Here is an 11,911-nt window from a genome sequence, read left to right as displayed (position 1 = left end):
AAAACCGCCCCGTTCCCCCCCCCGCCCCCCCCCACAGACAAGGCAAGGCTGATTTTCACTAGCACTGATTGCTCAGGGCCAGCATCTTTTCTGACTGGTTGGAACAACAATTACTAAATATTTGTAATATCACCCTTGAATAAGATAACCAATTTAGTTTATGTTTCTTCCTGTGAGTCTTTATGCAAATGCAAGAAAATATAATTACATAACTTCTTACACACATTGCCTGTGTTCCTGTCATCCCCTCTTTTTTCAGAAAAAGTAACATATGCTAGGCAGCTTGTGCCTGGCATTTTTCACATCACAGTCCCTGAAGAGCCCCCCTCAGTTAATAGAGAGCATCGTCACCCTTTCAGAGCCCCAGGGGGTCCATGGCACGGCGACCCCATGCTGCTTAGCCACCTCCTCACAGGGCTGCTTGCTTATCTCGGATCCCCAGCAGTGAGACTACCCTGCCACACGGCCCTGCTGTGTGTGCGCATCTACCCCTGGGGCACTTTCCCAGAAGCCAGAAGAGCTTTTATCCAATTGCCCATTCGAGCTTCCACTGGCCAGCACAAGCGTGCCTGTGTCCCCACAGCCGTGTGTGGTATGTGCCCAAGTGACGCAAGGCACGGGATCAAGCAACCCTGAGGCAGGCAGGGTGCACATATGCCCACCCTGCGCCCGAGGCCCCCCAACTTCTGTTCTCTCACCAAAGGCAACCAGCTTTCTCCAGGGACCTGTGATGCTCTTATGCAAATGTAGAAGCTGACCTTCACCTATGGACATTTACATGTCCGCCATACACTGTTCTGACCTTGACTTTGTTTCTCTGAACAATATATCTTGGTGCTCTCTCCATTTGTTATGACGTTATATCATTCTTTGACCACTTTCATTCAGCATTTCTTTTATGAACATACCAAAGAGGGCACAAACCAATGTCCATAGCTATTCCAGCTACAAGTAATACTGCAATAAATACCCTTAGATGCCTTCTCTGGATATTACTCTTATTATCAGTGCGGCATCTTTCGTGAGCATTTTACACACTACTAACCACCTCCCCATCTTGGCCTTTCCTCCCTAGCTGCTGTTATTCTCTCTTACGGCTTTTTCCTCTTCTCTCCCGTCTCCTCGACCTTTCACAGTGAAGTAACTCTGGGACTTGCCATTTCTCAACTTGTCTACGTTCATCAGGCCCATGGCTCAGTTAACACCCCTGTGTCACTGACCCCCAAACCTCCAGCCCAGCTGCACTTAGCACACCCACCTGGCTGTCCTCCACACTCAGCATACTACCTGTAAGCAGAATGCATCATTCAGCATACTACCTGTAAGCAGAATGCATCATTTCTCACTTAAAACTTTCTAGGTGACATCACCATTCACCCAAACATCCAAGCCAAAACTTGTTGCCGTGGAATAAAGCCTCTGCTTCACGTACATTTGATTTGACTTCATCTCCAAATGCTACTTCTGCCATGAGTCTCAAATTCATTTTTTTTCTCTCTCTCTCTGGACTGCTATAACACTTAGCCAAAGACCCATCATTTTGCACTTAATTCCCAGCCTGATTTCTTAACTGGTTCTCCTTTGCCACCTGTGTTGAAAGCTAACTTCCTAACTTACATGGCAATCTAGTGTTTTCGGGACAAAATGCAAGCGATTCCATTCACACACACAACAGCTGCCATGGCAAAGGATCCCCAGGATCTGGGCTCTGAAACCCAGATTCTTAGTGTGAATCCCAGTCTTGCCACATGAACTTGGGCGAGGCATCTACCTCTCAGTACCTGGTTTCCTCACCTGTAAAACAGGCATAATTAAAATACATGCTTCATGGGGATTTCATGAGGATTACATGGGGCCACGCAGAGGCTTAGACTAGCACTTGCATGTAGCACAGACTCAAGAAACAGCAGCTATGGTCCTCCTGACAGCCTGTTCTGGCTCACCTTTCACAGCCCTACTCATGCACTCACCCCCCTTTCCTTCTTAACCATTTGGGGTTGCATGTATCATTTCCCACTTCCAGCTCTTTTTTTTTTGGACACACTAAGCACTTTTCTTGAACACTCACCACCCCCGGCTTTCCCCACCCCCACCCTTCACTGATGAAGACCAAGTAGTATTTCTTCTATCCCCCTGCCAGGAGAAGGTGTTCATCTGGGTCTTTTCCAAAGAAGAAGTCACCTTTGGTGAACGTTATGTGAACCGTGTCAAGCTGCTGAGCGACCCTGCACAGTCAGATGCCTCCATCATCATTGACCAGCTGACCATGGATGACAATGGCACCTATGAGTGCTCAGTGTCTTTGATATCAGACATGACCGGCGTATCCCAGTCTCGTGTCCACCTCCAGGTGTTCTGTGAGTGTTCCATCTCCTTCCTGGGGTGGCGGGAAGAGGGTGGTGATGGGTGGGGGTGGAAGGGAGCAGAAGAACCCTGGTGGGAAGAAGAAGCCAGAAGCAGACTTCACCCTCCCTTCCTCCATAGCCTCCAGCCCTCCTGGGGCAGGAGCCTGCTCCTTCCTTTGGATCAGCACACTGTCCTGAGTTCTCTGTCAGTGACCGGCAGCAGACAGAGCTGCTCCCCAGGGCAGGGAAGGCAGTCTTGAAGTGTCCCCTGGGGGTCAGCCTTGGCATTTCTGCCCATCTCTTCTTCTCCTCTACCCCCAACTCATCTCTGTTGCTTGCTAAACTTCTAAAGGGAGACCCTAGATCTTCTTGGAAAGACTCTCATGGTGCCTTACTTTGATGTCCTGAGGTCACATCATGGCTCCCTACAAGCTGGTGCATCTTTTCCTGGTATAGAGTCAGCTTATCAGTAGACCCCTTCACAACACCTGCTCCCCAGCCCTCGGCCCCAGGCGCACCACTGTTCAGCTTCTACCACCTTTGAAATATGTCCCAAGGAAACATTCTTTTCACACAAATGACTTCTGATTGGAGTGGACAGTTTTAGAAAAATCTGTAAGATCTATTTTGGTATTCCCCTTTGTAAGAGAGACTCAGGGAAGGGAAGCACATGACTCCAACAGTTAATGGGAAAAACTTGAGTGAGTGCTTACCGTATGTCCAGTGCAAGGGGTGGTCCCCATCCTGGGAGGTGGCACATAGTAAATCAAAATAATGGATGCTTTGGGCTTATTTTTTAACCCTTGCACTGCTTACTGGGAGTTTATTTTTAATTGCATAGATAGTTGGCTGGCTATTTGAGGTGTTAACAGTCAAACAATATAGCCCTGAATAAAAAATAGGTAACCCTGTCTCCTCCCTCCAGTGGGTTATACCCCTCCAAATACTGGGGAATAGTCTTCCACACCGACCCCTTTGTCATCTCAACAAGCACACACACATATATTCACACTCAGTGCACATACACCTCTGGTTAAAAGATACAAATATTGTAAAATATTATGATGCTTAAAACATAAATATATAAATATTATAAATGTAGCTTGCAGTCTTCTCTACTGCTGCATGTTTATTTCTCCAGATCATTTACACATAGAGCCACCTCTTTACAGCAAATATGCACTGAGATTTATCCCCATGTTCCTTACAATGGGCATTTAGGTTCTTCTCTCTCTCTTTTTTTAAAACAATGCCACAACATATAGACATAAAAACATAGGCAGGCACACACATGAAAGAATATACAATGTTTATATGTTTTAAAAAATCTGTAGCACCTATGTTCTTTCACTGTGTTGCTTTTATTTCTATTGGAGAAATTCATAAAAGTAGGATTTCTAGACTAAAGATTGAGCCTTCATTAAAAGTTACCCATAGAGCCGTTTACTTTCCCCAAAGTACCATAACTACCAGGGCATTATACGAACGTGCCTATTTTCTCATCTCCTTACCACTACTGACTGTTATCAGTCTTTTTCATTTTTGTAAATTAATGTGCTAAGTGAAAAAAACTAATGTTAATCAAAATGTTAATCTCAAATCCAATTAACTTCACATGTCCCCATCACTTGGAGAGCAGAATGGAGGAATAAGGGCTTAGGTCTGTCTCCACTCTCCTTGGCCCTCTCCCTCCTGTTCCTGGGTCCTCTGAGGTCATGGCCAAGGGCAAGAGGACTACCTAGTGGGCCATCTGAATTCCCCCCTCGACTGGCCCATAATCCCAGAGTGTCCATCTCATTCCTGCCTCCTCCATGGGGGTGACTGTGGGGCCTCTGGACATCCAGGAGCCTACTCCTGATGCAAGTAGAGTGTGTCATCCTTTTTTGACCCTCTTAGGCTGGTGCTCACTGCTGTCTCCAGGTCCAGGCTGGTCCTCTGTGGCCCAGGGGTGCCTTTATCCCACTGAACCCTGAGCTTGTGCAGGCAGACCCTTCTTACCATTCCACTCTTCCTTTGCCCTGCTTCTCTTGGAAAATGGGGTACACCAGAATCTGCCCTCGGGGGGGCCCCCTGGATACCTGCAGGAGCATTCTGGGAGCTCAGCCAGGGAGTGAGAGATCACAGCCCCCAGACATAGGTAACCCCAGTCTCCTGTGGGTTCCCTTGTGCCTCCCAGATTTGACCTCAGATGGGGGATATCGCCCTTCCTTCCCTGAGGAGAGAGAGGAGCAGTGCTCGTGGATGCCTATCCCTGAAAATGCTCTTCAAAGAAATCTCTTCCCTAATGAATTCCCTGTCTTCTCTTTACAGGCTGACTGAGGGTAACTAATAATTGGGGGTTTCCTCTGGGGAGACCTTGGAGTGTTTCCCATGCCTCTCTCAAGTATTGAGGGCAGTTACATCCAGAGTCCTTAATCTGGAAATCTTGTGGGAAATTCTGAGACTCAGGACAAGTCCCATTCCGTAGCCTCCTTATGTGTTTTATTACAGATTTTTGGGTCTCCTGTCTTATACCAGTTCTTATCATCACTTTTTCGGTCCTATGAATAATCTCAAAGTTCTATTAAGTCTGTAAGTTTTATTTTAACTCAACCTTTATTTCATCTGGAATTTATTTTTGTATGACAATGCCAGGAGTCTAATTTTTGTTTTCTTGCAGATGAATTGCCAATCACATCAGCATTATTTATTGTACCAAAGAAACAATTCTAACCTGCTGAGATGCCAGCTTTGTCACATATTAAGCTTTCACATCTACATGGCTGTTTTTTATATTATTATTATGATGGTCATTTTCCATTGGATTACTTCTATGCTGATCACATAGGCTTTTGATTACAGTATTTTTATATATAGTTAGTATAAGTTAGTATATCAATTTTTTTTTTGATAAATTCATCAGTGTTTGTAGAGTTGGCATTTAACTCCTGGCACTATGTCATAGCTCCTTTTGTCAGTCTTTTAAAAATGGTGACATCTTTACATGTTAATACTCCAACTTAATTTTTAAGTCATTTGACCCAGACTTTTTAAGTTGATTGGAATTAATTTAACTAACATTGATTTGTAAAGGAATGACATTTTAATTTCAAGTCTTCTTACCTAGGAAGATGCTTTATCATATTGTATGTGCTTCAGTAACAAGTAATCTTTAATGATAAAATTCCAGACCTCATGTGGACACCCAGACGCACACAAATAAATAGCTGTGTGGGTGATCCTTTCCCTCTTTAAAAATACTATAAAAAAAAACCTTCTAGAAAAAGAACATTCACCTGTGACTGTTTCTTCTATTTTCCCTGTTCTTCTAGCTCCTCCCCATAGCGTATCTACTTAGCCGAAGGCGTAGTCTAACAAATTCGGTCCTTTTCGTTCCACATCACAGCTGTCCCTGCTGTCTTAGCTTTTGCCCTTCTTCAAGCTCCAGCTTACACCAGAAGGGGGTGCAGGGGGCCTGGCCCTGCCCTGCCCTGCCCTCAGGCTCTTTCCAATTAAAGCTACTATAAATAACAGTGCAGCCCATGGTTCTTGTTTGCTTTAGCTCCTTGGGAAGACATTACCAAACCCAGAAAATGAGCCCCTTAATCCAGTCTCTCCTGCACCTCCTCTTTCTCCAATTGCCTGTCTGGCCCCCAGCTGAGGCCCTCACTAAGAGGAACTAGTTGACTGGAAGGGCAAAGACTACTCATTGCTTTGGAAATAATGAAAGTAATGTTCCCTTTCAGTGAGAGGAAAGTGAAATCGAACTTTTAGTAGAAGACATGGTGTATTATGTACAGATGTTGATTTGTAATGATGCAAACTGGAAACATATAACAGTATGGTATATTGGTAAAATCCAATGTTACTTCAGTAAACAATTGAGAGATTTCATTTTCTTCTACATGTTCAAAGATTCCATACAAATCTTAAAAGAAATTTCCAAGTGGCTTTGCTGCAGAGCTATTTGGGAGCAGAAGGACTTTAATCACACGGATTGCCCACGCGGGCGGGGTGCTCTACGGAGAGCAGGGGCGTCCGGACCCCTTCTCCAAAAGCAGCCCACTTGGCCCAGACGGGTACCGCGCCACCAGAGGGATGTGTCGTCTCTCAGGTCTCTGGCGCCCCCATGCGTCCACAGAGGATATCGCTTGCTCCCGCGTGGCCGGGAACCCACGTGTTCCCGCAGGCTCCTCATCGCTCCGCCCTCACTACATATTCAGATAGTATCTGCATTTAATTCGTGAGGTAGAACCAACCAGCTGAAGCTGAGTTGTGCGGGAATCCCGCAGTCTCGCAGTCTCAACCCCTTCCCCACCACCACCGTTGCCGTCATCTGCCTAGTCCAAGATCCTAGCTCGTTTGGAGGATGGGAAACTTTCAGGGAAGGGTCTGGACTAGGGAGGGCAGTGCAGGGTGGGGAGTAAAGGGGCGCTGTGGACTGCGGTGGAAGAATACAGGCCCTTTGGCAGTAAGTGTGATGTGGTGACTTACACCTGAGGAGGCATGAGCCTCTACCCCTAAAACATAGTGTTGTAAACCAACATTACCTCAGTAAAAGGTAATTTAAGAAAATTAACAGGAAAAAAAAAAGTTGCTTCCCTTGACTGAATACGTCAAAACAAGCCCCTAGTAAAAAGAACTCGGGAACAGGAATCCGCTGACAAGCGCTGAGTCCAACGTCCCCACTGTGGGAGCTGCAAGTCACTCGCAGCCTCTCTGTCCTTCGTCACCGGCACGCTGGCGTGACCTCTGTCACTGTCCTGCAGGCTGTGAAGAGATTGAACTTGTTGTGGGCTTCCTTTGTATGTCTTGTCCTGTCAGCTGAATTTCATGCACTGAGGGGGAAACAATTTGAATAACAAGGAAGAAGGGGGAGTTTACACTGGGTCCCAAGAGAGTTTGGGGAGAAAGTGCTGAAAGGTGGCAGCGAGCCCTGATCCCAACAACCAGAAACGGTCTTGAGGGGCTGGGTGACGGCAGGAAAGTTTGATCAGTTCGACTTCAGTGATTCTGATAGAGTCTCTGGTCTTCTCTAGGGCTAATTTACCTTCTCCTCAAAATCCCCCACCCGGCCCCCCAAACTCTCCCCAAAACCTGCTGGTGCAGAGTAACGTTAGTACTGCTTTTGTGCATTTTCACTTTTGATCACAAGGTGTCGCCACTGCAACAGAAACATGAATTTTAGGACTGTTGGGTACTTTTCAAGAGGAAAGGCTCTTGGGAGCCCCAATCCAGAATCAAAACAGATATACACCTACTAATATTCATAGTAGCTTCTAATTTCCACTGATTGTTTCAGGGAACTGGGGAAGGATAATGTTGACTTTGGACGAAAAAGTCATGGTTTCTCCACCACCCTAACTAAGCAAGAGGGAGGATCAAAACTGGTCCCGCTGGTCTGAGCAAGGGAGAGGATCCTGAATGCTCTCTGAAGTTCCTGTCTTCATCAGTCCACTGTTCATATTCATTGTGGACACCTAATATAGACTGAGTCTCACATTCTGAAATAGTGGGATTCTGATAAGAATGTTTATAGACCACCCAAAGAGAGACCCCAAGTTCACAGAGCATTTCCCAAAATACATTTTCTCACTATGGCCTTTTAGACGTCAAAAAAGTGGGACCATTGATAGTGTAGCCCCTGAGATACCCAGTGCTTGCCAGAGCACTGGAAGTTCTAGGATGAAAGATCCTATTTAACCCTTCAGTAACTTCTATATTTGTTTCGGTCATGGAAGTACCATATGTTGTCATATGTGAACAAATATTATAGAAAGCAGGCCGAAGTGTGGAATTCTAGAGCACAGGAAGGAATTCTATGAGCAACCAGAAAAATAGTGTCCTGGGTTTCAAGGGAAGAATCTCAAGGAGGTCACGTGAAAAGGTTAGAAGAAAATAATCCCAAAGCAAAATGCTGATGAGCTTAATGTGTGATATTTGTTTTATTCTCTGTCCTCTATGGAGGCTTTCCCTGAGCTGAAGAGGAGACTAAATTCCCTGTCTATAAACCCAAGTAGCATTTATATTCTGAATTCTAATCATCCCCTAAGCACCATTATTTCACATTTATCTTTCCTTGAAGACTGAAACACAAAAAAAGATCAGGGACACTCATGTCTTGTTTTGAACTAATGTGATCAGCACAGAACGATTTTATGGATTGGGTGGAATTGAACTAGTTGTTATATGTCACGTCTAAGTTCTTATAATAAGTACCTGTTGCTTTTATAATTTTTTAAGGAAAGCTGTCAACTGATTCAGGGAGTTGTAGGCCTAAGATAGGATTGTTACAACACTGCCATTTCCTAAATTTGTGGTTGTGGGCAAGTCGTCTTGATTTGCCCAAAGGGGTTTTGATATATCTAAACGTTCAGTTACCTGTGTGACATTAGAGATGGAAATATTTGTTCTACCTGCCATACAGATCAGGGTAGGCGGCTTGAGGAAGGGTACTGAGCAGCAGGTCAGACAAGGAAAATCTATGAGTGGTCCTACTTTTTTGATGTTTAAAAGGCCATCTTGAGAGAATGTATTTTGGGAAATGCTCTGTGAACTTAGGGCCTCCTTTGGGGAAGAAGGGTCTATAAACATTCTTACCAGATACCTACTATTTAATCTTGCAAGAAAGCAGGGGTGAGGCGGGGGAGGACTGGCCATCAAGAGTCCCATGACTGAACCCCTATGGCCATGTTAAGAAGTTTGATGAGGATTATGGGCCACCCCTGAAAGGCCTACTTATAATTTGGTAGGACCCACCAAATGCAGTCAACCACCTGGTGGCAGCAGGAGGCTGTCCCTGCAGCCCTGAGGGCAGAGACCTCTCAACTCTTCTCTCACAGCATCTATGCCAAAGCCTCTTTGCAGGACATATAAATGTTTAGATATAAAACACTCCCTTTAAAGGTGAAGGGATTTGTAGGATCACACATTTAGCAGGATGCTTCCTCATGATGGGAGGCAGTAAAAGCTGGAAGATGACTGGCTGGGGGGGTGGGGTCAGCTGAGAGACCCCTGTGGCAGTCTCTTTAGGGTCACCCACTGGCAGGAGCTGGGGTGACCTGAGCCAGACGCACCTGTCCCAGGATCCTCACCAAGAGGCTATTTGTATCCCCATGGAAGGGAGCCTGTTCGGCCTAGCCTGCCCACAGGGCTGCTCAGTCGCCATGGAGAAAGGATCCAGAGCTAACTACTATAGACCCCATCTTTTTCGGATGGAACACCCCTACCAGCTCAGGGAAAAGATAGAGGAGGAACTGGCAGGGCTGACAGGGAGAACTTTCTCAAGAGTCTGGCTAGCCTGGGGAGGGAAGGGATGCAAAGCCATTAGCCTGCCTGTGCTGTCTGCACCTCATCCTGAAGGGTGCCCTGCGCCTGCCTGCTGACATCCCCCCAAGCCCAGCTTTCTTGGAGTACTACCATGGAGAGCTCCCTGGGAGGGAGGCCGGTGCAGCAGGGACTGTGGGCCGCCTCTCCTTTCTCTCTGCCTGGAGGGAGCCTGGGCTCAGCTCTCGGCTCAGGAGGTTAGCTGCTCCCTTCTCTTGCAGACTCCAGGATGTCCGGGGACATCACCATATACCTGGTTGCTGCCGGCATCGTGGTAGGGGTCATCATCCTCGGCATCATCATCTACTGCTGCCTGTCCCGGAACAAGAGTAGGAGCAAGGGCAGTGCCAAGGGGTGAGTGTAGGGCAGCCTGCTGGCCGGTCTGGTGGGTCTGAGCAGATGGCACAGACACCTCTTCTGTGACCAGCCTGACTTCAGAACTGAACAAAGAGCACTGTTTCCGACTCTGTCCCCAACACAAGGTGACACGCGTCTAACACCATGGCCTGTGGTTCTCCAGTCTCACGTCGGGGGTGGTGGTGGGGTATCTCAGGTCTATAGCCCAGTGACAGGTGGAGCCTCAGTCAGGCTGACTCTGTGTCCAGTGGGGTACCCTTGCCCTTGAGGAAACAAGCCCTGGAGTTCCTTCAGTTTGGTGTCCCTTTGCAGAGGGACAGGTAAGGTTGTGGGTCTGATGTTCTTGGTCCCACAGGGAACACCAGGCTCAGCTCCCTTGGGCCTGACTCAGGACACCCCTGCCCTGTCTCACTTCCCACAGGGAGCGCAAAGTCCACTGGGAGGCTCCAGATCAGGTGAGTGAGATTTCCGGAAGGCAGTATGAGGACGACAACTATGAGCACGAAGACGGGCCGCACTACGGGCACAGAGAGGAGCAGGACAGGAGAAACCCTGACCTGCTGACCAACTATGACTCTGATGAGTGAGATCTCTAACAGGCGGCTCTGTCCCCCGCCCCTGCCTCCGCCCCTGCTGCCCTCAGCAATCTCAGCCCCTTCTTTCTGGTCCTCCATCCCACTCACGGCTGGGCTGCTGCTTCCTGTGTCAGCGCTGGAGGACTTGGCGTGGCTGGCTGAGAGAGTTCAGGCCTAACTGACCCTCCAACTCTCCTCCCTGGGCTTGTGAACTGGGCCTGGCATTCCTCGTGGGGTCCCCCTCCCCCCACCACCCCTGTAGCTGAGGCCCAGCCTGCAGCCTCCCCACCCACTGCAGCAGGCAAGAGCCGGATACAGAGCGCTGAGCTTGGAACATGAACATGAACGTGACTGAGCCACGGACGCGATGCCATGCCACCTGTTATCGCCACACCTGAGGAATGTCCAGCACTGTGTTTGCACACATTTTTGTTGAATTTTGTTGAATTCACTTTGAAAAGCTATGCTAAAAACTCCTTATTTATCCAACTTAATGCAATTTCTTAGCTTCAGGGACCTGGCCTCCAGCTCCCTCGTCTTAGAAAACTCCCCTGCCTGCCAGGGTTCCTCAGCTCCAGTGTTCTCCCTCGAGGGGCTTTGATTTTTCTGTTCTGTGGTGAATACCCACACACTTTCCAACTGCCTATCCTTCCAGGCCTCTTGAAGTCCCAGATACATCTAACACCACCCTGACCTCCTGCACAGTTGGGGACATTGTGTCTCCTTGTCCCCCCTCAGGCCATGCACACAGCTCTGTGAGCGAGCTCTCTCTTTGTGCTGCATCTACCACTCTGTGGGGCAGGGCCTGGACCTCACTCTCCTGCTTCCCCCAGCACCCCTCACCCCCCACTTGGATTGCGCAGCCCGCTAGCAGGTTCCTAATGCAATTCAATTTGGAAGCACTGATTTGACAGCCTTCCCTTCTCTTGTGTCCCCAGTATTCTTTTAAACACAAAGCTGACTCCCACCCAAACCCATTTGCTACTTTATTTAACAAGTTGGTTTAAATGAACACAAGCAACAGCTTGTGTGCAGCTGGACCAGGATTCTGGCACTGTGGCCACTGCTGTCAAGGCCAGAGTAATGAGCATGTCCACTCCTGCTGCCAATGCCTCCCCCTGCCCTGCCCAGCCGTCCTGGCCCCCACTGGCTCTGCTGGATGGCAGGCAGGGCTGGCTGCCTGTGCCACAGCCATGCCCCTGCGAGTGGACTCTCTCCCCCCTCTAAAGAGCTCAGCCTGAGATGGGGACAGTCATGGACATAAAGCAGCTGCCCTGGAAAGGGTTATGTGATGAGATAGGAGCAAGGATGGGTCCCAAGGATCCTTGC

General features: G+C 47.9%; 1 protein-coding gene across 1 annotated transcript in view; it reads left to right on the top strand.

Moving 5' to 3' along the window:
• Window positions 1-10,594, top strand: part of GPA33 (glycoprotein A33 (transmembrane)) — an 11,489-nt gene extending 895 nt beyond the window's left edge. Inside the window, exons 3-6 of the mRNA XM_012728910.1 lie at window positions 2,141-2,357; window positions 9,872-10,004; window positions 10,256-10,327; window positions 10,429-10,594. Of these exons, the coding sequence (XP_012584364.1) occupies window positions 2,141-2,357; window positions 9,872-10,004; window positions 10,256-10,327; window positions 10,429-10,594 (588 nt within the window). The remainder of the gene's footprint in view (window positions 1-2,140; window positions 2,358-9,871; window positions 10,005-10,255; window positions 10,328-10,428) is intronic.
• Window positions 10,595-11,911: the final 1,317 nt, after the last annotated feature.

This window comes from Condylura cristata, unplaced genomic scaffold (genome assembly GCF_000260355.1).
Source record: "Condylura cristata isolate star-nosed mole 26May11 unplaced genomic scaffold, ConCri1.0 scaffold00024, whole genome shotgun sequence".
In the NCBI taxonomy this organism is placed as follows: domain Eukaryota; kingdom Metazoa; phylum Chordata; class Mammalia; order Eulipotyphla; family Talpidae; genus Condylura; species Condylura cristata.
Note: the sequence above shows the minus strand (reverse complement) of the source record. Positions and strands in the feature narration are given on the sequence as shown.